Source organism: Triticum aestivum, chromosome 5B, assembly GCF_018294505.1.
Source record: "Triticum aestivum cultivar Chinese Spring chromosome 5B, IWGSC CS RefSeq v2.1, whole genome shotgun sequence".
NCBI classification, from domain to species: domain Eukaryota; kingdom Viridiplantae; phylum Streptophyta; class Magnoliopsida; order Poales; family Poaceae; genus Triticum; species Triticum aestivum.
The window spans coordinates 554,944,776-554,967,967 of NC_057807.1; the positions used below are offsets into that span (position 1 = coordinate 554,944,776).

At 47.0% G+C, this 23,192-nt stretch overlaps 4 protein-coding genes across 6 annotated transcripts; all 4 read left to right on the forward strand.

The window, feature by feature from the left end:
- The first annotated feature begins 1,044 nt into the window (after positions 1 to 1,044).
- Positions 1,045 to 6,670, forward strand: LOC123113177 (methyl-CpG-binding domain-containing protein 10). Its single transcript, XM_044534345.1, has 3 exons — positions 1,045 to 1,348; positions 4,877 to 5,018; positions 5,123 to 6,670. The coding sequence occupies exons 1-3, from the start codon at positions 1,235 to 1,237 to the stop codon at positions 6,292 to 6,294; spliced, it is 1,428 nt and encodes a 475-aa protein (XP_044390280.1). The 5' UTR covers positions 1,045 to 1,234; the 3' UTR covers positions 6,295 to 6,670.
- A 4,753-nt stretch (positions 6,671 to 11,423) lies between these two features.
- LOC123116906 (uncharacterized protein At5g39865-like) lies at positions 11,424 to 12,983 on the forward strand. Its single transcript, XM_044537775.1, has one exon. It carries the CDS (start codon positions 11,617 to 11,619, stop codon positions 12,562 to 12,564), a length of 948 nt encoding a protein of 315 aa, XP_044393710.1. The 5' UTR covers positions 11,424 to 11,616; the 3' UTR covers positions 12,565 to 12,983.
- Positions 12,984 to 17,718: 4,735 nt separating this feature from the next.
- LOC123113179 (uncharacterized) lies at positions 17,719 to 20,836 on the forward strand. The gene is made up of 9 exons (XM_044534349.1): positions 17,719 to 17,917; positions 18,073 to 18,255; positions 18,391 to 18,459; positions 18,618 to 18,647; positions 19,293 to 19,325; positions 19,485 to 19,555; positions 19,957 to 20,038; positions 20,379 to 20,468; positions 20,555 to 20,836. Exons 2-9 carry the CDS (start codon positions 18,169 to 18,171, stop codon positions 20,597 to 20,599), a joined length of 507 nt encoding a protein of 168 aa, XP_044390284.1. The 5' UTR covers positions 17,719 to 17,917; positions 18,073 to 18,168; the 3' UTR covers positions 20,600 to 20,836.
- A 271-nt stretch (positions 20,837 to 21,107) lies between these two features.
- On the forward strand, positions 21,108 to 22,853 carry LOC123113178 (uncharacterized). Of its 3 annotated transcripts, none has more exons than XM_044534347.1 (4): positions 21,108 to 21,537; positions 21,625 to 21,677; positions 21,876 to 21,938; positions 22,015 to 22,853. In XM_044534347.1, the coding sequence occupies exon 4, from the start codon at positions 22,082 to 22,084 to the stop codon at positions 22,661 to 22,663; it is 582 nt and encodes a 193-aa protein (XP_044390282.1). In that variant the 5' UTR covers positions 21,108 to 21,537; positions 21,625 to 21,677; positions 21,876 to 21,938; positions 22,015 to 22,081; the 3' UTR covers positions 22,664 to 22,853. The 3 variants fall into 3 exon arrangements, with proteins under 3 accessions (XP_044390282.1, XP_044390283.1, XP_044390281.1); XM_044534348.1 differs by having other exon boundaries at positions 22,033 to 22,853; XM_044534346.1 differs by having other exon boundaries at positions 21,108 to 21,677; positions 21,876 to 22,853.
- The last annotated feature ends 339 nt before the right edge of the window (positions 22,854 to 23,192 follow it).

Sequence of the window (23,192 nt, forward strand, 5' to 3'; positions counted from 1 at the left end):
CACAAATTACTATAATTTTTTTCTATACTGTTTTGTAGGTGTTGGAATTTCCAGATCCAACTATACAGTCCACTTGGTTATGCTCGACGAGAGCTTGGCAAGGGAGCCTATCCATAACCGCAAGCCCAAATTCAAGGAAGCAACCAAAGCTCAAGTCTATTCATTCGGGAGCAACTAAGTATAGTTGTTAGACTGTGATTGCTTTTGTTTGGGCGACAACTTCCACGGGTGCCACTGCGACATCTTTGACTTGAAGGAGCAACTGTAACCGCTAGAGATGTCTGGGAAGTTCGAACTCAGGTGCAGCCGTTTGGAGCACTGTAGACCAGATTTGTAGCCGCAAAAACGGCACCCGTGGCTTCCTTGTCGAATATAACCAGCTCTGTGGATTATTCATTTTACCGGCTACTAGGATCTCTAACAAACACGTTTTGCCAATATTACGCGCTGTCGTTGCTTGTTCCTTTGAAAAAAAAAGAAAAGGCAAGTCTCGCCTCTGTATCCACGTATGCCTCGCTAGTCCCGCTGGACACGTCGCAGAGCACGTGCCAGTGCCAGTGCCAGCCCCATCCCCGGATAGGAGCTCTCACACCTACTACCTCCGATTCAAAACTCAACCACCCAGATCCCACCACGTCCCCAACGGTGACGAGCAGGTCCTTCGTCGCACGCCGCGCAGCAGAAGACTGACCCGACGTGACACAACCAGCAGATCCCACTGACACGGCCGGGCCCATGACCGCGTCCCCACACGTCATTCACGTGACCCCTCCGCCGCTCAGGTGCATGTGGGCGCGCACCGCCTAACAGCGCGGGCTAGAACCGTCCAGAAGGCGGCACGGCCCCCCGCGCCGTCTGCCCCCCAGGTCGGCCGCGCACGCTGCGTGCGCCCGGTCCATGGACCCCCCGCGCGAACCCAGAGGCAAGGGCACCAACTTCCGGTGCATAGACCGGGCGCAGGCCAGAGTCCGGGCCGGTCACGCCGTCCGCGTGGCGTAGTGCGCAGGCGGCCACGGGCGCGACGGGCATGCGGCCACCAGAGGAGAACCGTTATCTTTACCGTGCCCCCCGCTCCCCATAATCCCAAATCGCGCAAGGAGGAACTCAAATCCAGAGCCCTCTCCTCCCCAAACCCTCCCCTTCCCTCCCCTAGCGGATCCACACCTCTCCCTCGCGGCGGCGGCGGCGGCCAGAGCGGGAAGCGAAAACTCGAAGCAGCCCCCGAGCGGCGAGCATGGCCAGCGAAGGCGAGCACGCGGCGGCGGCGGGCGAGCAGACGCCGCTCAAGAAGGCGGGCGAGGCGGAGCAGGGCGAGGAGCTCCAGGCCCCCTCCGGCTGGACCAAGAAGGTAGCGCGCTTTCCCCGCCCGCTCCAGCTCCCGAATCCGGCGCCGGGTTCTCAGATGCGTCTGCTCCAGCTCGGATTCGAGGGTTCCCGGCTTCGATGCGTGGGTGGGATTTGGCCCGTGCGTTCCGGGTCGCGTTCTAGGGTTTCTGAGCTAAATCTAGCTGGGATCCCTCGCTGCTCGTGTGGGTGCGCCTGTTGACTTTTTGTTCCGCGGAGTTCCAGGTCGGGTTGTTGCGTCCTAAGCTTAGTTAGGGTTCGCAGTAGTTCCTTGGCCGATTCGTTTAGCTAGGGTTTGTAGCTCACGATCTGTTTAGCTAGCGACGTTTTCAGGTTAGGGCTTGTAGTCCCTTGGCCTGAGGTTTCTAGTACTGTTGCGATTCGTTTAGCTAGGGTTTGCAGTTCATGGTCTCGTTTAGCCACGGTTTTGATGTACCCTGGCAGGATTTGTGATACCGAGTCTATGTGCAGTTAGTTTAGGGTTCATAAGCCCTATTGGCAGAGGTTTAGGGTTCCAAGTTTTACTATAGCTATGTTTAGGTTATATTGCATTCTTTTGGTACATGGTGAAGAGCGAACGTTCAGCATTACTGAAGCTGTATGAATTGTGATGTTTGAGCTTTTGATTCAGTGTCATGTCTACTAGTGCCTTTGTTTGAACGAGCTAACAGCAGCTTTTAGCGACTCACCATGTTTCTGGTGTAACTTATGAAATATCCTCCCAGACACGTGCAAGTGAATGAGTCTTGCTCAAGTCTCCTGGAAGCAGCCAGGCAGTCACTAGCAAATAATACCTAGGTTTAACCTGCCATTTCTGGTATTTGATAGTCAAAAAAAATTCTACCTCCAGTACGGTTTTACTTGGACAGGGTTGTCCACTTATGCCACATAAGATGCCGTTAATCCGCGGTGGATTCGGAAACCTGCATCCATGCCCGAGTTAAATTCGCCATGTCCTACCCGAACCCGAGTCTGATTCGGACGCTCTGTATACGTGTCCAGGTGCTAACCAGCCAGTTTTTGTCGCGTTGTGCTTCTGTTTGTTGATTTGTTCGTAGTGCAGGTCTCATGAGTTTAATTTATACCATGTATAGCTTGGTCTGCTTCACCAAATTAATGTTTGTGTAGTAAGGTTGCGGTCAGGGATTGTGTTGTATAGATATTGTAAGATGCTATTTATTAAAGTGTCCCGGTGATGAAATCATTTTGTTATTCAAACTTACACCATATGTTGTTTCTCTATACTGGTATCCAAGTTCTTTTCTTAAGTTTCTTCATTGTTTACTATTCTGGTATAAGGTCACATACACTGTCAAAACGGCAAGGGTATTACTCATCCATATCTTGGAGTGAACCGTTTTCCAACTGAAAGATTCTATTAGATGGTGAATATTAATTTCCTCAATTAATTAGGTTTTGTCCTCGTACTTAATTACATCTGTCTTGGATCATTAAATCATCTGAGGGTGGGAGACTAAATTCTAGAAGTTACTATCGTGGCATCCAAGGTTGGCTGGCCAGTTTTTCATTCTAATCCAGGCTGCAGTGGTCTAATGGCCTGTGCGGAAGGGCACCGCATACGAGGATGTGGTTGGAGCCTTGGATGTAGATGGTACTCCCTCCGTTCCAAAATAGATGACCCAACTTACAAAGTTGGGTCATCTATTTTGGAACGGAGGGAGTAGATGAGAAAGTTTATTGGATATCAGGGAGACCGTGTTACGAAGGTGGGGCGCGATTCTCTGTTTGTGACTAACAGTCTCCATAAAACCTACCCATTTGTGGTGTTATTGTCAAATATGGTTCTGTGTTATCCAGCTAAGTTTCTATCTTTGTGAGTCCGCTAGCTGGTTTTCCCTATTTGGTAAGTGCAGTGTGATTAAAATGATGATTGCATCGTACTATATATTTTGCCATGGTTGCAGTATTCTTGATTTTATGTTTGTTACTCTTACTGCTGTTATATTCTCTTGAGATCTAGCTTCTCAACCTATCCTATTGATATACTTACTGCCATGTCTTTGCTAAATATTTAATCGAATATTATATAGAGCTTGTAGACCCTGGCTAAATTATTATATTCAATAGTATTATGTAGCCAGTCTCGTGCATGCTTTAAATAAGATGTTGCTCTCCTCTTTTTATTTTAAAATCACTTTAAGTTGTGTCCAAGACTTCAGTCTTGGATGAACTTATGGTATAAGTATCATGTGCAATTTGTAGGCTTAGTAGAATTCATGGCGGAACTGTTTCTTTAATAATAGTGTGATAGAATGGTAAAACACACACAGCAACAGTCAGCATGAAAGAGTGCTACTGCTGTGTTGGCATAATCTATTGTGGTTATCTTGTTGTTTTGTCTCCACATATTCAAAGCAGATCAGCATGGCTGTTGATGTCATTTTGTAGCGTGTGTTGGTTATGAATAAACATGTTTTCATGGCTTGTTTAATTGCATTTATTTACTTTGTTGATTCTCAAATTATGGTGGCAGCCAGTTAAACAAATACTGGAGAATGCTTGAGGGATGATACCTCTCTGGGACCCAGACACTGAAGACTTGGTTGGACTATCTTAACACTAATGGAAATCCATGTTATAGCACATAGTGTATTACTGTCGTAGTGAAGCATTTACATGGTAGTTGGCTACTAGACCATGTTTTTAGTATAGTTCTCTTGTGTGTATGAACATTATTTTTTCCTGGTGATCATTTTGGAAAGTGAAATGATCTATGGAGTTGCAGTTTCAATTGAATAATAGCTTGTGCACTTATTGCGCTGCATGGAGATTGATCCTGCAGGCTGGGATGTACTTTTTGGGTGTGCTCTTTTAAATCCACTGGCTTGGTATTTTTTGGAAGTCTGCAAATTCTTCGAGGATAGCGCAGAAATAATCATAACATGTTTAAGGAAACATTGCTGCTAAAAAAATCATGTGTATTGAATCTTATTTCACAGGCTAGTCCTTGGGGATATTCCGATTCTAGGCAGAACTAGTTAGGGTTGACATATGGTGTAGCTAACTTCATTACTGATTGCCTACATGTGTATGTATAATCTCAAATTCATTCCCTCATGAACAATATATCTATGGATAATCACGTTTGTTTTGGTTGCCATTTGGTACAATGTGCAACTGATGGACTACGGAGATGCACTCACTAAAGTGCATGATATTCTTGTGTTGAGTCTCTTGGTTGGTTTTCATCTGGTGCTCCTCTGCTCCATTTGCTTTCATACAAAGTTCTTGCAGTCAAAGTTCACGGTTTGTCTGGTTCAGTGTTCCCTTCTTGGTGATGATAGTTTATATCTGTTTTTTGTTCATGGCAATTTTTTTATTCTTTAGAATGGTTGTTGAAAGTAGTTCAGTTTACTTATCTTCTGCCGGTGGTTTAGTTGGAATATTCCTTTACACTTGAATATGCATTACCAGTACATGTATGAACAAATTGACAGATTCTCTTTAGGTTTATGTAGCGTTTTCCCATAATGGTGCTGAAATAATGTGTTTGCTTCTTGTGCAATTGCAGCTTAATCCCACTCGGGGTGGGAAGTTTGAGGTTGCTTTTGTTGCACCAACTGGCGAGGAGGTCAAGACCAAGAGAGCTTTAACCACATACCTAAAAGCACACCCTGGAGGCCCTGCTCTTTCAGAGTTCGTCTGGGCAACCGGTACATGCCTTATCTCGTCATTCCTTGATTACTTTATTTATGATTTAGGTAGGACTATTGTTATCCAATCAAAATCTTGCCTATACTGAAAGATCCATAAGCAGGCAATACTCCCAGACGGTCCTCACGTCTAAGTGCGAAGCCTAAGGCTACTGAGAGCCCAGAAGATGAGAAACCCTCACGCCGAAGTGGAAAGTCTAAGGCTACCGAGAGCCCGGAAGATGAGAAACCTGCCAAACGGGGAAGGCCCTCAAGCTCTAAGAAAGGCAAAAAGGGGAAACAGGAGGATGCAGAGGACGCAGAAGCTGAAAGTGGAGATCATGCTGATGCTGAAGAAGCCAAAGGCACTGAAGTGGAGATGAAAGATGCTGAAGAAGCCAAAGTCACTGACCTGGACCTGGAGATGAAAGAAGCTGACAATGCTCAGGAAGAGAAGAAAGAGGAAGAGGCTGGCGGTTCGGTTGGAGAGAAGAAAGAGGCTGACACTGTTGCTCAGGAAGAGAAGAAAGAGGCTGACACTGTTGCTCAGGAAGAGAAGAAAGAGGCCGACCCTGTTGCTCAAGAAGAGAAGAAAGAGGCCGACACTCTTGCTCAAGAAGAGAAGAAAGAGGCTGACACTGTCGCTGAAGAAGAGAAGGAAGAGGCTGACACTGTCGCTCAAGAAGAGATGAAAGATGCTCCTGTCGCTGATGCCCCAGAGAAGACTGAAGAAGTGGAAGGCGAAGCAGCTGAATCTGAAGTAGCTCCCGTGGAGACCGAGATGCCTGACCCTGTAACAGAGAACAAGGAAAACGAGAAGCCAGCTGAATTTGAAGAAGTCCCCGTGGAGTTTGAGATGTCTGACCTTGTATCAGAGAACAAGGAAAATGAGAAGCCAGCTGAATCTGAAGAAGTCCCCGTGGAGTTTGAGATGTCTGCCCCTGTATTAGAAGAGCATAAGGAAGATGAAAAGCCAGCTGAATATGAAGTAGCTCCCGTGGAGGGTGAGAAAACTGAAAACGGCCTGGCGGTTGAATCCACAGTGTCACCTCCAGCAACTTCAGAGGAAAAGAAAGTAGAAGCAGATAGCACCATCAATCCGGCGACCCCTCCTCCAGCGGAGGTGAAGGCAGATGCTCCAGCGGCAGAGGCAGCAAAGGCTGCGGAGAATCCAGCAGACAACACTGCTCACAAGGATGACCAGGGTAACGCCGGCACCACGGGAGAACAATCCACCGGGAACGTCGACAACAATGGACAGATTCATCCAGGTGTTTCTACCGTGCGGTGCATCTGAAGGTAGGTTCCGTGGACGACGACAGGCGAGGCGAGGCGAAACGACGACAGGCGAGGCGAAACGGGGAACAAACTTGGTCTCTGTGTGCTTAGGATGGAGTCCCGTATTTGCTTTGAGAACTGTAAGCGTGTTTAACCTGACAGCGCCTGTAATTGTAGGCCCTTTCCGCATACTTCACAGCTTGTTGTCTTATGAGGTGCTGCAGGGCAGCAGGCTGGCTTATGCCGCCTCGGTCATTATTATCATTTGTAACTTGTTAGAGTGCACATTAATCTCAGGAGGACATAGACATAATACTTATGCTGCTGTTGTTGTAACGACCTTTATGCCTTTGCCTTGTGTTGCTATTCATAAATAAGCCTTGTAGGCTTGAACATGGGTTGGGTTGCTAGCTGGGGTAGAGTTGAGTTAATCTCTTCTGCAGATTGTTTTAAGAAGTCGGTCCTGGCTGGGTTCAATTATAAGTTTGTTCTCACATGTTTGCACTACATCGTGGGTTTTCTTTTTAACTGCAACAAAGGCACAACCGCAACCGTTCGGTGGTTCCATAGTTTTATTGAAAAAATTCATTTAAGTGGAAGGATACATGAATTTTTACTAGAAATTGCGCTCGCTACAAAATAGAGTCTTAAGTTTGGTTTTCCCGCAGCTAAAGAGAAAGTGAATGTTCAGTTATAAGTTTGTTCTTCGTAGTACATCGTTGTTTTGTGGCATATCGCAAATGGTTTCTGGTTTCATTGCCCAAGCAAGCATTGCACTCACTAAAGAGTAACTGATTGTCGAAATACTTGATGAAATTGTTATACAGCCTACTCATCTAGTCTTGATAAAACAAGCATTGCACTCACTAAAGAGTAATTGATTGTCGAAATACTTGATGAAATTGTTATACCACCTACTCATCTAGTCTACTCCCTCCTTTTCGGTTTATAGGGTTCAAATATGAAATCTCATCAACAAAGGCATTTTGTGAGTGGAGGAATATATCTTGTACTTTAGAAAACTACTCAAATTGAACTCAGGCATTAATTTGAACTAGTAAGATGCCCGTGCTATGCATAGCACGGGATCACACAAAATTAGTTGAATTTAAGTTATAGTTAGGAACCATACGTTGCTATGGACAATAAAAAAAGTACCGGGACATATTCAGGAACCGGATATTGCTACAAACAATAAAAAAGGTACGGAGACATAGTTAGGAACCAGAAATTTGCTATGGACAATAGAAAATATACTGAGACATTGATCGAAATGATGTTATATTGTTGATAGGTACACATCAAGCACAATCAAACATATGGTATATTTGAACAAAGCAAGAAAATGAACAGCACTTGCAATACATTTTTACTGAGCAAATAAACAAAATGTACATTAAAACATGCTTTGAAATCATGTGAATATAGAAGGGGAGAGTGCACATGTACACACACACACACACACACAAAGTCATACTGGACCTCTTGTAACTTGCTTACATCAACCATGTTTCGGCAACAAAAAAATATACCAATAACACACAGTAAGGAAACAAATATTTGTGGTGTCACCAGAAAAATGGATGTGGAGCTACCTAGCAAAGGAAGGGCGTCGATGACCAAGAGACTTGCTGTAGGCTTCATCCAAAAAATTTGAACAGACGGAGTAACAAAGAGAACTACCAAAAAATAATTCAAACACAGGTATGATTTGTTTTTTTACAAAATATCAGGAACACTAAAGCAAGTACTCCCTTTGTCCGGAAATACTTGTCGCAGAAATGCATAAAGATAGATGTATCTAGAACTAAAATACATCTAGATACATCCATTCCTCCGACAAGTATTTCCGGACGGAGGGAGTATCTAAGTTATTTTTCTGAAACTTCTCTGCAAAAACTACATAACCATACATAGGGAAGAAATTTTAGATGACTGACCCTAGTTAAAAAGACTGAATTTTTACAGCCACGAAATTGCACTTTATTCATACCTTGTACTACATGCCGAGAACTTCTTTGTAGACCATTTCTTTGTAAAAGTTGCAATGGAAGTTGGGCTGGCCTTTCTTTTGCTTATTCAGGAGAGTAAGGTGCCCGTGCGTCAGTATGGAACAATAACATGCAAATGCCGATTAACTGTATTGTGATATTTCCTACATGTCTTAGTCTTCTTACCTATATCGTCTCCACCCATCACTCAACTCACGGCTCCCAACTCACAGATCTCCACTGTAGAACATATTTTCTCATCACATCCAAAACATCCCTAGCCCATTTCTACCAAATACAACTACCAAATACAATAACCATTGATAGGCCAACAACCATGAACAGCAATAGAGCTGCAGTACTTGGGTAACCAAATCAGTACTTGGGTGCTCACGATGAAACCAAATCAGCTATTGGCAGCAAGGACACGAGATAAATAGAACTTCTTGAAGTGCATTACTTGTATTAGGAATTTAAAACAGAGACCATCCACATAAATATTGACAGTAAGGTCGCAGCTTTGTACTATTAGAAATGCTAGTTCCACAAAATTTTGGAGTTCATCCCGCAGATAATACGAAGAGGAAATTCCTCATCCATGAGCTTTCATATGGCAAGCATGTCGAGATACAAGCTTCCTCTAAAGGTATATTGTCCAAAATTGCAGTTCTATTATCCAGAACTTCATCTACACGCAACTTACTACTTATGTATTGGATCACAGAACAATAGTAACCAACAATTGCAGAAAAGAACTTGATCATAGGCAGGGCAAATTATATGAGTACATCTGTATATGTACCAAATATGTTGATATCCATGCTATTGTTCTGACATGTAGCAGTACATCAGTATCCGTCCGTCGCCTTCATTGCAGTAAGCATGGAGGCGAAGAAGGTTGACATGGCAGAACCTGGCCATCACCTCCAATTCTCTTGCGAAATCACTTTTGCATTTCATTGTGACAGCACTGCCAAAGCCTCTTCAAACAACTGTTTTCCCATCAGATAATGGCCCTAGTGACTGATTACAATTTTTTTAATCTATTTGATTAGCCTATATCTCTTAAAAGAGATTATTAAACTACAGGACAACCGAAGTTGATCAATAAACATATCATACACGCAATATTGGGGATGAAATATAGGTGTGCGCACCTCCTGGCAAACGAAATTGCGGCGCAAAGCGTGCAGGCAGAGCATGGCAACAGCCGCGGAATCGTCGCCAAGGAAGACTCCTCGGCGACACACACCAACGCTCGGCTGCACCGGATGATGCTGTGTCAGCGTGATTGTGCTGCTAACAAAGCATATTCCTGGAAGTCAACAATTGAAGCGGGGTGGCCTCGGCACAATAACACTTACAGTTCAGAGCATGTACTGCCCATCAGAATAAACACTTGAGTCCTCGACTCCTCCTCTGTGGCGGAAGCCGCTGCTTTCCGTGAGCACGGAGTACGCGGCCGCCGGGAGGCAGATATTGGCGTACACATCGGCACCGGCATTGGGCACGCCGCGCCAGCTGAGAGTGGCATGGACGGCCCGTAGCTCGATGTCCTTGACAACGGCAGCCTAGACTTCGTGCGGGATGGCAGTGTAGAGAAACTTGGCATGCCAAGCAACCACCGCCATGTCTCCGTCTCCGATGGCCGGGCTGCATGGTCAGATCTAGAAGGAGAGATACTGGGGCAAGCTCAAACCCAATTCCGATTTGCTAAGATCCCCTATCTACAAGCATAGCTATACAACAGGAGGGATCCTTGCCTGCTCCAATCAACTACTGCGGTCGCCCGGAAAGAGAGGCGAGGAGCCAGCGGCGAGGAATTTGGCAGGGTTCTCGAAGCTCCTTTGTTGCGTTGCGAGAGGAGGAGAAACGTCTCGACTATTGGCGTTGTGTTTCCGAACTCTTCCCCAAAGTTCTGTCCATTACGGGGGTGTTCTTGCAAAAGTGTGAGTCATGTGGCTCGGCCACAGCCCATCTCAATCTCAGCCATACATTCAGATCGAACGGTGCACATTGCGCGAAGGCAGGCACACCATCACCACCAACTGACATTTTTATAGGAGTAGAGATTAATTGCAGTAGATGAGTAGGATTACGTGCATCGGTGTGTTTTTCTTTAATTCTTGCATGCAAAAATTTAATGCGTCTCGAAAACTAAAAATGAGATGGAGATCAGCCCTTTAAATTGGAAAAACAAAAAAATTGAAATAAGCCCTATAAACCGGAAAGAAGGGAGTATACGACAGTTTAGAGACTTGACATGAGATGTCTTGCATTTATGTACAGAGGGAGTAACTTCTATGTGTTGTCCTTTGGATGCCTATGGTTTCTCACGGTTGTTCCGCAAGTGAAGGGGAGAATGAGAAGTACGAGACCTTCCTTAGCCCGAATGTTAATTTCTATTCCGGATTGCTATTTGTTGAAAGTTTTATTTATGTTGGTACTGGTAGAGAGGAGTAGCGCATAGCCAGAGACGAAGATGACTCGTTTGCCCGTCGTGTCACTAGCCTAGGAATGACATTGGATAATTAGTTCGGGGTCGGGGGAAAGAGGGTGCATCATCGTCACAAATACAGTTGATTGGGGGGGGGGGGGGGTGCATGCAGTTCAGCCGGCTATACGGGTGTTTGTGGGTGGGTGGGTGGGTGGGTGTGAATAGCAACAGGTTGTCTGGTTTGGGCGAGAAAGGGTGCAGAGTCGTCGGCGATACAACACAACTGGTGTGGGTCTTTCATGGGAAGGCTGGGGGATGGCAGCAACACAATGGAGACGATGATTTAGGCAAGGAGGAGGCGGCGACAAGCAGTTGGGCCGGCGGGTGGTGGGTCGGTGTGGATGGATGGGGGATATACAATTGATTTTGAAACTAAAACTTTTTTTAAGACAATTGTTGTACTGGTGGCCCCATTTTTACTTCGTATAGGTGCGGGCGCGCAAATTTGCTGAGCAAAGGTGGACAAATTATTTCAGCGAATTTGGGCAAGATCACCTTTTGTCTTGCTCGCCCTTTCTTTTCAATTCCCGTGGGTCTCGGTCGCCCCGGTAGCCGTTGCTCCCACGTCCCCTCCCCTCGGCTGCTCTGCTCCGCCAGCAGCCGATGCTTTAAAAACGGCAACTCGCATTTCCCCCTGCTCTTTTCTAGCCGTTGCGCGACCTTCTTGGCGTTTGCGCCCACAAAATTAATTATCAGTCTACCAGAGCGGAAGCATCCTAAGCAGCCGCACTGAATCAACAAGGGGATCGATCGCATTGCCGCCGCCGCGCAGTCAGAGAGAGAGAGAGAGAGAGAGAGAGAGAGAGAGAGAGAGAGAGAGAGAGAGAGAGGAGGAGATTGATCGGGGAGGAGGATGAGAGGCCTCAGATCGCGGATCCTCCGGACCCTGCAGTCCTTCCCCAACACCGCCGCCGCGCAGTCCAACGCCCTCATCCCGCCCCCCGACGCCGCCGCACCCGAGGCCGTGCCCGAGCCGGCCGCCGTCCCCGATGGCGACGACGACAAGGAGAACCTGTCGCCGGAGGCCAACCCGCGGAAGGCCAAGAAGATGAAGGTGGGCTCTCTGGAGGGTGGCTCTCTGGAGGAGTCCGGCAGGCGCTACCGCCGGCCGGAGCTCGAGTCGTCCAGCCTCTTCGACCCGGACCTCCTCGCCGCCTTCCGCGGCGTCGTGGACGCGTACGCCCAGGCGCTCGACAAGACCCAGCGCCGCGATGTCGACTTCGACGACGCCGACGACGACATCGCCGCCGCGCTGGACGCCGGCGGCCGCGACGAGGACCCCCTGGCCGGGCTGGAGTGCCGGTGCCCGCCCGGCGGGGAGCGGGCCGTGGTGCTCTACACCACGTCGCTGCGCGGGGTGCGCAAGACGTTCGAGGACTGCGCCACCGTGCGCCGCCTGCTCGACGGGCTCCGCGTCGCCTTCCTGGAGCGCGACGTGTCCATGCACGCGCCCTACCGGGACGAGCTCCGCGCTCTGCTGCCGCCTCCGCCGGGCGACGGCGCCAGCATGCCCCTGCCGCCGCGGCTGTTCGTGGACGGGCGGTACGTGGGCGGCGCCGACGAGGTGGTGGCGCTGCACGAGCGGTCGCGGCTCCGGGCGATGCTCCGGCGCGCCGCGCGCCGGCGCGCGGGCGACGCGGCCTGCGCGGTGTGCGGCGGCGCCTGGTTCGTGGTGTGCGGCGGGTGCAGCGGCCGTCATTGGCTCTATGACGACGGCTCGGCCGCCGCCGTCGCCGCCAGCCGCGTGCCGTGCCCCGGGTGCAACGAGAACGGGCTCGTGCCGTGCCCCCTGTGCAGCTGAGGTGATCCCTGCACTGCCCCGACAGACATGTACATCTTTTTTGTGTATCACCATGGCGACAGCGAAATTCTTTGCGATTGTTTCACCCTGTAGTAAGTATAATTTGTCACACATTTGTTCTCCGCTCATTCACCCTGCAAATTGTGAAATCCACGAAGCCATTGTGCATGTACGACATGATCTGATGTGCTGTGACTGTGACACTCTCATCTGTTGTTCAGACCTGCCGTGATAAAAATGCAGCATTGCCTGTTCGAACCACGTCAGAGTTGCACTTATGCACCCAAGAAGACAAGAGACACTTAAAATAGACATTTGTCGCACTTTGTAGGTAAAGTCACTCGGCTCAACTATACAATGTGTGGAGAAAATTCTCATACAAGTTGATTGAAGAAAAAGAACTAGACTATGCACGACCAACAAGGGACCAGAAGTGCGCTATCGTACGTTGCCCACGTGGAGTGAAGTCTGAAATAAACCCTGTCATTGTAGAGCTCGAAGCAAATGAACCCTCATCTCTAAAACCCTGAAGTTTGTAGCTTATACTCTTTAATCCCGGTCTAAATAAACCTTCTGGCGGTTTTATGAGTGGATTTGATGACGTGGCAACTAAAGGCCGGGATTGCTCACTTTGACCATAACAATTTTCTTTGCCGAGTTGTATTGCTGCCACATTGCTGCGTTTGTCAATGGGTTCGAGCCACAGACCATCTCATCTTGCCATGGTGCGAAGCCAGGGCCTGAGCCCATCTGGTCGCTGCTCGCTCAAGATGGGAATGGGCCGACCCGGCCCTGGCCTTGGACCCGGCCCCATGGCCCCAAGATCAGTATGCGAGGCCATGGGTCGGCCCATTTCATCAGAAAATTATGGCCTCGCTGACCCGTTGGGTATATGAGGCCGACCCAAAATCAAGATGAGAAAATCCATGAATTTAGTTAGCACAATCTGAAGACCGGGAAGGCCACGGCGAGCTGGACAAGTTGAAAAGGAAGAGGAAAGCGACCAGGATGACGGGCTCGACGGCGACCGAGACGACGAACGAGAGGCACGAGCGGGACGAACGCCGGCGGCAGCAGAGATGCTTGGGGGTGCCGTTTGAACAAGCCGCTGGTTGTTTCTACGTGCATGTACTAGTTCACCTAAAAATCAATCCACCTGCCTGCTTGTGTACAGGGGCGTCTCCAACAATCGATCCAGTTTGCTCAGCTTCTTACGTACGTGTCTTCTGGTTAAGTAATCCATCTGCACGTGAGCACATCATCGATTTCTTCAGAAAGTACACGACGAGTCGAGGGGTGGCCAGCGGCAGCAGAGATGGTCGGGGGACTGGGTCGACCCATCTAACCCATCGGGCCGCACAGGTCCGACTCCACTAACCCATATATCAATTGAGGCCAACCCACTTGACCCATTAGCCTTGAATTTTTGGGCCGGGTCAGTGACCCAGCGGGTCGACCCGGCCCGTTCCCATCCTGACTGCTCGCGTCCGTCGCGGACAGCTCCTGCGTTGCTTGCGAGAAGCCGGCGAAGGTCAGCGAAGAGGAGCGGACGGTGTCTTGCCCGCTGTCCACTTTTTGCCTCTCTAGCACCCTGCAGAGCACCAAGTCCTCTTGCATAATTGAAGTGCCGTGCCATGCATCCAGATTCAGGGCCGGCCCTGGGGCATGGGCGACGGGGCGACGGCCCAGGGCCCTGGCGAGGGGGTCCCATGATGGAGTATATACATATACTATAGCCCAGCAAAAAGCAAAAAAAAAAATACAAAAGAATTAAAGAAAAGAAATAGGATGGGCTAGGAGGCCCAGATATAGCTAGCTAGCTAGTGATCGCTGGATACGCGAAGGCCAAGCGGCGCCGTGACTCACGCTGGTTTCTACATTTCCTCGTCGCCCTCGCACGCCCGTCGGCCTTCTCGCTCGGCGCTCGGCGCCTTGCCCCTTGGCCCTTGCCGCGTCGCCGTCGCCTCGCCGGCTCGCCATCGCCGCCACACAGCAGTCCGGCAGGCAGGCGGCAGCCCGGCCATCCGGCATCCGGCACCGCGGCAATACGGCAATATCTATACGAGTACACATCTGACTGGAAGTCAACAAGTACGCATCCATGTTTCCTGTCCATCCCCAAACTTGAATTTGACAATCTCACTATCTCAATAGTTTATTTATTCTTTATTTAGTATGTACGTATTCTAATCCAATCTATCAATTTTTTTGTCATTCTATATAACATGTCTAGGGTTTCAATCATCCAATCTATAAATTCCTAATTCTTTGTATGCTCTTTTGATCTTTTCTTCATGATTTTAGGACATTAGCCTGTCATGTTACCTAAGAAGAAGCAATTGTCGGGTGCTGAAAAAAGGAGGAAAAAGAAAGAAAGTGATCTGAAAATTCTAGCACTGAAGGATATCTTGGACAATGTTGCTCTTGATTGTGCCCTTAATGACTTCGCATCAAGAAATGCCCGAAGAAACTTTTTTTGAAGCACTGAAGTATTATTGTTGTCGATGGAGTCAGTCTAATTTCGTTCTTATTTGAGGTAATCATGTCATGTTAGTTTCATTTTGCGATCTTTTTAGTACCATTGTTTTTTATGCAGTCGGTTCAAATTTGGTTATTATTGTTCTCGATGGAGTCATTTGAATTATTATAGTCATATTTTAAACTAAAGATGTGTGATTGAAAATTACTTTTAATAAGTTATATATATATAACATACGCATAAATATATATTGTCTTAGGACTTAGAACATAGGGGCCCATGTCGTCGAGTTCGCGTAGGGCCTCCCGAAACACAGGGCCGGCCCTGTCCAGATTAGAAACGTCGATCGATGCAATTGCAAAGAGGAGCTAACCTAAGATCAAGAAAAGAGGAGCTAACCTGGCCGTGAGCTGCGCCACATCTACGCGCACTCAAAGCATGATTAGCAGTGTCAGTCAGTGAAAATACATACAGTATATACCGCGCACACATGCATGCATAAGCTAGCCTTCAGATCAGGCCTCATAACGTAAGTAGCCTTTAGCGCATATTCACACACGCCCATCCATCCCAGCCATTTTCACTGCCACCTTCTAGTTCCCCGTTTGGATAGGCATATAAGGTTGAAAATGCCCGGGATTGGAAAGAACAGGGTACAAACTTCAGGGATTTAGAGGTGAGGGTTTATTTGCATCGAGCTCTACAAGTACTAGGTTTATTTTAGACTTCACTCGCCCACGTGCCATCAAGCAAAGGGACGGGAGTGGCCGAACCGTAACTAAAATAAACCTAAGAACCCATGCCTGTCGAACTCGCGTATTCTAGGAGAAACCACTAGACTATGCCAAGTCCCCACTGAGATGTGTCCAACAACTTCAAGAGTAAAAAGTTTGGTATAACAAAAGTTGGTGGACCGGGGTTTGGTTTGGTGGAAGTGTGTATCTACTATTCCTCTTTGTATTCTCAAAATTTGGAGATATTTGGTTGGTGGAGTCAAAGTGAAGTGAACTTTTTCAAGATGAGCGGTGGGGCAACTAAAGATTTAGTGGATAGGGTCGGAGGTACAAGCATGGGTCTTATATAGCCCCCCTCAAAATCCAACCATTAACTCCTTAGTTGGTAAATCCCCAAAAACTAAGAGGTGTAGACCCTGAAGCTCCAGCGTGTCCAGTAACGAAACCACACATGTTCGTGCTCTCGAAGCCCAAACCTTCTGGTTGTTCAGTGCCGAAACCACCCAATATTTTATAAAAAAACATCAACAACTAAGTTTAACAAAAGGGGTGACATCCGCCCCCTAGTACCGAACCCCTCTTGGCAATAAAGAAACCTCCTTCATAATCATTCACCTTGACTCGGTTTAACATATAGGCTCTCTTCATAATCATAGCCACCCGATTCAGTCTATCCATCTAGACTCAAAGACACTACGACCAAGAATTTCCACAACAAAATCTAGATCACCTTATTGTAAGCCTTCTCATGATCTGCATTGTGAACCAAACGAATAGTTTTGTAGGCAATATGACTTCCCGTCAAGTGTATATTGAGTAAATGCACATTGGCCCCATATGATTATGCTTGTATTTCTATATCATTTTAGTTTTTCCCTCAATTGCTATCTTGGTTAGTATTTGAGTGTTTTTCTTCCTCTCATTTCTGTCATCTAACAAAGAACATGATCAAGTGTAATGCAATGTCATTTTCTCAATTGGCAAAGCTAAGGAGACTAGCATCTGTAAGCAAGCAGATGTAAAATTCACAACAATCTACAACAATACCCAGAACACACCTGTCTTTCAATTTCTCTCTCAGTTTATAGCACACACAAACACATAATCTCCCAGCCTCTCTCGAGCAAGGCGGTCCTCGTGCGGGCAACAGGAGCAGGCCAAGGCTAGCGACCACCACTCGTAGCTACCACTTCGTCCTCGCCACTAAGGATGAGAATGGGCTAACCCACTTTGTCTTGAACCTGGTACTCGTTGGCCCCTTTGCTTTGTTTAGAGACATGGAGTTGACCTAATGGTTAAGTGATGATTGGCCTCATGTCTAGAGGCGGAGCTACGTGTGCTACTTGTGTGTGTGGGGGGGGGGGGGGGGGGGGGTCCCAGCCTTGGATCAATTTATGAAGGATTTTTTAGGAGGACTTAGATTGTTTTTTTAGCATTTGGCACCCCCAAACACCGATGATTCGTGTCCTTCGTCGTCCCCAAATGACTTTCCTATACTGCTCATGTCCTATTGGATAACATGGTCCGACTCATTTTTAATACTAGATTTGCCAAAAGTGGAACTAGTAACAATATGACATCTTTCCAAATAGCCTCGTCTACGGTAGGAATTTTTAGCCTATGTTAAGATGTCTAGAGTTTATCTATTCAAGAAAAACAAGGCATATATGAGGCTTCATTTCTGGTTCTAGCTTGAACAAAGGTAAACTTAACTCGGATTAATATTTTAACAAAAAATTATAAACACAAGGCTAACAATCCTCACATTTTTTTTGAGAGGAACAATCCTAACAAATGCTTATGCTATCATAAATTCTGTTTTTCTTTGAGACAAATCATAAAGGCTGGTGGTGTCTTTTTTTTTTGAGGCAATTTTTTTAGGGGATTTTGAGGCAAATCATACGAGGCCCGACCAAAAGAACCATCGGGCTTGCAATTTTGTGTCGGAACATCGGCCCATTTGACCCGTCACCAAGGCACCACCAACCAACAGCCCGCCCGCGCCGGCCACCACCGCTCCAGCGCCGTCAGGATCTGCCGCCTCACACCGTGCCCTGCTCCGCCGCCCCCGCGCCTCCCCTCTCAGCCGCTCGACGTTCGCCGGAGCGGCGGATCTCCGACGCATCGCTCCCTCCCGCAGGTCAACCTCCCTTCCTCCCTCCCTCGATCTGATAAAAAATGGCCAAGGGGCGAACTTGCGCGAGACGGAGCGGCTGCGTGCCATCCCCATTTTGCGGGCAGAACCGCCTACCATCCCCGCCCCTAAACCCTATCAATTATCCCCTCTTATTGCAGGCAGCAACCGGAATCTAGGCGGACCCGCCCGCCATTCCACCGGAATTGGAAAACCTAGTAGTCCCGGCGCCTCAACCTCGCCTGAACTCACCGTCGATGGCAGCCGCCGCGGGGTCGTACGGCAAGCTCGACAAGTCATTCAAGCTTGCCGCTCGCTCCGTACTCACGGCCTTCTCCCGCGAGGTTGGTTCCCTTCCAACCCTCAACGACGCCGGGGCGCTTGACTAGTGAAAAAGCTTCGGGCCCTCGCCTTGAGTGGGGTCCGTTCGTCTTGTGTGCTCATGAGATGAATTGACTCGTGTTATTCTTGCATCTTAGGATCTTAACAATGCTTTCCCATCGTTCACGGACGCCGAAAGGGAGCACCTGTACCAAATGTTCATCTATGTGAGTGTTCTTATCTTTCCCCGGTTCACAGTTACTGCTAAATCTCTCAATCTTTGCCCTACGTGCAAGTCCTACGCCGTTAAAAGTTTGGATTGTCTATCTGTATCTGAACTGAATACTTAACTTCTGATCTGTTTTCCTTTTTTATTTTATTTCAGGCGATCAAGTCTTTGCATGGCAACATAGTGGTACAGTTCTTGCGCAAGCTGGTTTCTACTTTCTAGTGTGATGCAAATATTTAAGGCTGCACTGAACACTTAATTTTGAGCAGAGTTTAACTGGCTGATCAACTCGTGCATATGTTGAAAAAAACATACATTGCGTACATTTCTAGATATGTGTGGTGCTAACTGGATGATGACACAATCTTATCTTCAGAAACAGAAATACCCAGCACCTTGTCTTGTCCTTTTTTTCGTGGAATTGTATTACTTGTAAACTGTGCAATTACTCACAAAAGTGTCATTTCGCTTTACTACGCGCCTTGGGGCATAGCAAGACATACTCAATGTCTAGTCTATCAAACACCATTTCAATGGTTAAAAAGAAGGTGACGAGCTAATAACTGTATAGTGCAGGATTAATTCATAATTAGTAGTGCCAATTTTGCTAGTATCTGCTCTCCTTTGATCCCTTTCCATGTGCCTAACCACGATATTCTTGAGCGGACTGGGCGCATAATTTGTTTACTTTTGCATATGCGGCTGAACCACGAAGCTGATATATCTTATGTTATATTTGCTGAATCTGATGATGTTTTATTTATTTCTTGCATGCGCCAGCACTGTATTAGTGCCACTGTATTGAAGTGATACCTCTTTTTCATGCTGCAGGAGGAGTTCCGAAATTTCTGCGACGAAATAGAAGTAATTTCTTGAGCAACACTTCCTCACGATGCTGATAGATTTTGAGCGCACTTTTGGGCTCAACATAATCAGCTTCAAGTTTATTAACACCCGCGACAAATGTTGTGATTTGTAGCAGCATTTTTAAATGTTTAATGACATGACTATCAATTGTTTTAGATTGCTACTGCCCTTGACAAGGTAGATCAGTTTGTCGAAGAACAAACTCTGGACGTATTATCTTCAGACAAGTATGAACTTTTTCCTTTGCCTTTGAGATTCTGTTGTGGAATTTCTGGGTTCTAAATAGTGTTTATACTCTTTTAAGAAATAGGACCACACGGTACAGATAGGCTGCTTAGGATTTGCAATTGCAGTAGAGGTTCTCTTTTGCATGCTACTCATTACCCAAACCTATATAAATGCATGAATATGTTCTTTCTGGAAATCTAGCACAATTTTTCTTGTTTTTCCTTTCTCCAGAGTTAACCACATACAGTTCACTTGGGATGAAAGCTGATTCAATTATGAACCTATATAAATGCATCATATGTTCTTTCTTGAAGTTCAGCAAACCTTTTCTTGAATTATTGCTGTTGGTTAAAAGTTACTCAATATAGTTTACTTGGGATGACAGCTCATTCATTTGCAGGACTAGCATTGAAGACATGAAAGAAAGGATATCAAAGGAGAAGAAGGATGAAATTGAACTTTTAAAAGGTTTACTAGAGAAGGTATTATCCATCTAAAAAACACTTTTGCAACCTTAAGTTTATTATCGAAATGGGCCTTCAGCACTCCATGCCCTGTGGTTGAGTTTTGAATTATAGTCTTCTTTAAGTTTTGACTAAGTAGCAGTTGAGTTCTTATTACTCCATTGCTGCCAACACGGTATTTAGTTGCAAAGAGTTGCTCTCCCCACCACAAAAAGAAAACAAAACAAAAAAACAAAATTTGTGGTGCTGTTAATGCTGCAAGTGTTACATGATGTTCACCTTAAGAAGCGCAGACAACGCAATTTATCTTCATCTCAAACTAATACTGACTAGCTTTCTGCTCACACCAATACTGCAGACTCAAGAAAGGAACAATGCCATGAAGGCCCGAATCGAACCCTTAAAGCAAGGGGGGGAATTTAATGACACAAGAGATGTTCTCGCGAAGGTCTTACTTTAGGTCTATGTTTCTGTCGTGCTTTCTTCTTATTACCCTTCCCATTTTCATTCGATTTCCTGGGACTTGTTTTGCAGCTGAAGGAATGGAATACTGCATGTCAGAGCTGCAATGACCATTGAGCTTCTCTGGTTACTTGATGTAGTCAAGAGACATCTGCTGTGTAGCTTTGTGTGGTTGTAGAGTAGAAGTTGAGTCAGGAGTCATGCTCCCCCATGAACCAATGGTGCTAACCAACTGTAGCGTGATTTTGTTTCTGAGTTGCAAGACGTAGCTGTTGTGTTTTTGTGTTTTCGTTGGCTCCTGTTTCCTGCACCCATAGTTGATGCTTTGCTTTAGTGTCCTGGTTCCATGTTCTCCCTTGACAGTTGTTTTTCAGTTTGGTGTCCCAATTCTTCATGAAAAATGCCCAAGAAAAAAAATGCATGTGTTCCCAAAATTACTGTGCCTATTTATAAGGATTTTGAATCTGAAGTTGAAACAAATATCAAGATTGCTGCAGCACTCCATAGCATAGCCATTTTACCTCTTTTTTTTTTTTGTAAATTTCCACCCTAATATGGTGCCAATACTGAATGTTGCCTCCTATGCTGAATGATAAACTGAATTGAACTTACCGAAGGATTGCTGTTAGCAACTGGGATTGAAATTGGTTGGTTTGGGATCTAATCATGGTGGGGTGTTGAGCCTGGAGGGAATGCAGCGAGCAAGGTGACCAAGTGCTCTCCAGAAGCAGCTTCTTTGGAGACGAACTCTCGCCGGCAGACAAGCTGGGGTTCACCAAGGCAGCCATCCAGGCAAAACCAGACTCTGTTCTCAGTCCCAAAATAAGTGTCGTTGACAGGTGTTCTCCTCGCCTTTTGTGTGCATAGTTAGTTTGCTCAGAGATCAGTCTCAAGTCTGAATTTTAGGAAGTTAATTTCCCTGTAAGATGGAGTGGGTTCCCATTGATCCTTAGGTCTTTGCAAAATTCTCATTTTGCATGATGAAGCGCCTGTGCTGCCGAAGAGGTCGGCGCCACCTCGGCTTGGGCGAAAGTTGACTGATTCACTCACAGAAGGTAAGATCAAGATAGTACTGTTTGCTACTGAGTTTTCTTGCGGGCCTCATTATATTCGTCGATAACATGCCATGTTCAATCTTCCAGGCTAGATTGTGGATACATATGGGTACTTGCTACCCAAGCCTTTTGAAGAACAGGTAAGATGAGACATGTTTTCCCTTAATTCCATCAGCAGGAATCAACTTTTCCACATGTGTAGTTTGCTTGATGACTCATGGCCGATTTTCTCATTCTTAGCCCGATGATTGAATGGTGTCGTAAATGCATGAAAATGACCTGACCTTTAAGCATCCTATTTATATGCCATATTTCTCTTGGATTTGTTCATCTACCAGATTAAAGTAGGCCCCCTGCCTCCACTATACTCCAGGACAGTAGACATCATCACACACAAGCAGGTAGTTATAATTAGTTGCAACCAGAAGAAGCTGATGAAACTTGCATTATATTTATATTGTCATCTTCTACGGCTAGCCCACTACTACTTATTAGCTGCAAGATCAGAAGCGACATAGAGAGTAAGCTGAACGAAGAGGCTGCCATGAGCTACTGGGGTTCCTCGCCGGCGTGGGGGGCGGCCCGCCACGGGCCGTCTCCGATGGTGCCCCTCATGGTGGTGCTGGCCCTGGGGTGGGTCATCTACAACGAGGCCCTGTTGGAGTGTTACGAGCGGGTGACCGAGGTGCGGGACACGGTGGCCGACAATGCCATGGTCTTCATCCTCGCCGCCGGGCTCCTGCTGCTCGCCGTCGTCCTCCTCAGCAACCAGATGGAGGTGGTCCTGGTGCCGATGGTGCTGGTGCTGGTCATGCTCTTGATCCAGAACATCGTTGTTGCTGCGCTCCTGCTGCTGCTGGCGGTGTACCTGGCCGGGATATACTACTACCCGCCTCACCGGGGCTACGGCGGCGGCGGCGGCGGCTTCGCCGGGGCCGGGGGTGACTGGACGGGCTGGGGCTGCGGGCTGGGGTTCTACATGCTGCTGCTGCTCTGCCTGGTGCTGTGCGCCATGTTTTCGGAGGAGGGCGGCAGCTGGTGGATCCCAGGCGTGCTGCTGGCTGCATGCCTGCTCTGCCTCAACCTCTTCTCAGGTGGCAAAGTCTTAGGCCAGGAGTACTTTTAACCCTTGTGTTCTTCGGGGCAGAGCTTAGTTATTGTTGTCTCATGGCATTACCGCTCATGGCTCCCTCCTTAGATTTGTCTGCTATCATCATAAGAATTTTAGCAGACGCGTGGTGACCGGTGACGCCCTGCTGCAAGGATTTGAAAGTAAAATGGACCTTTAACAGCGTCCCATGCATCCCATTTGGCCATGTTGAGCATGCTGGGTCGAGCTTCAGAAGATTAAAACAGAGGAAACGGCCATCATTAACACGAAACACATACATCAAAGAGAAATGCTAAGATGAGCCATTAATAGCACGTTCGTATGTGGAGTTTCAGACATAGCACAACTGAACTACCACTCTCAAAATGATTCGGCAAGTCTATCTGCAGGTGAAGTTTACTCACGCCCAAGGATAATCGATTTGGGCCGTCTTTGCACTTTGTGTAGGGTAAATAACTCTACCAAGTACTCCGTCCGTAAACTAATATAAGGGCGTAAGTAGTGATCTAAACGCTCTTATATTAACTTACAGAGGGAGTACATA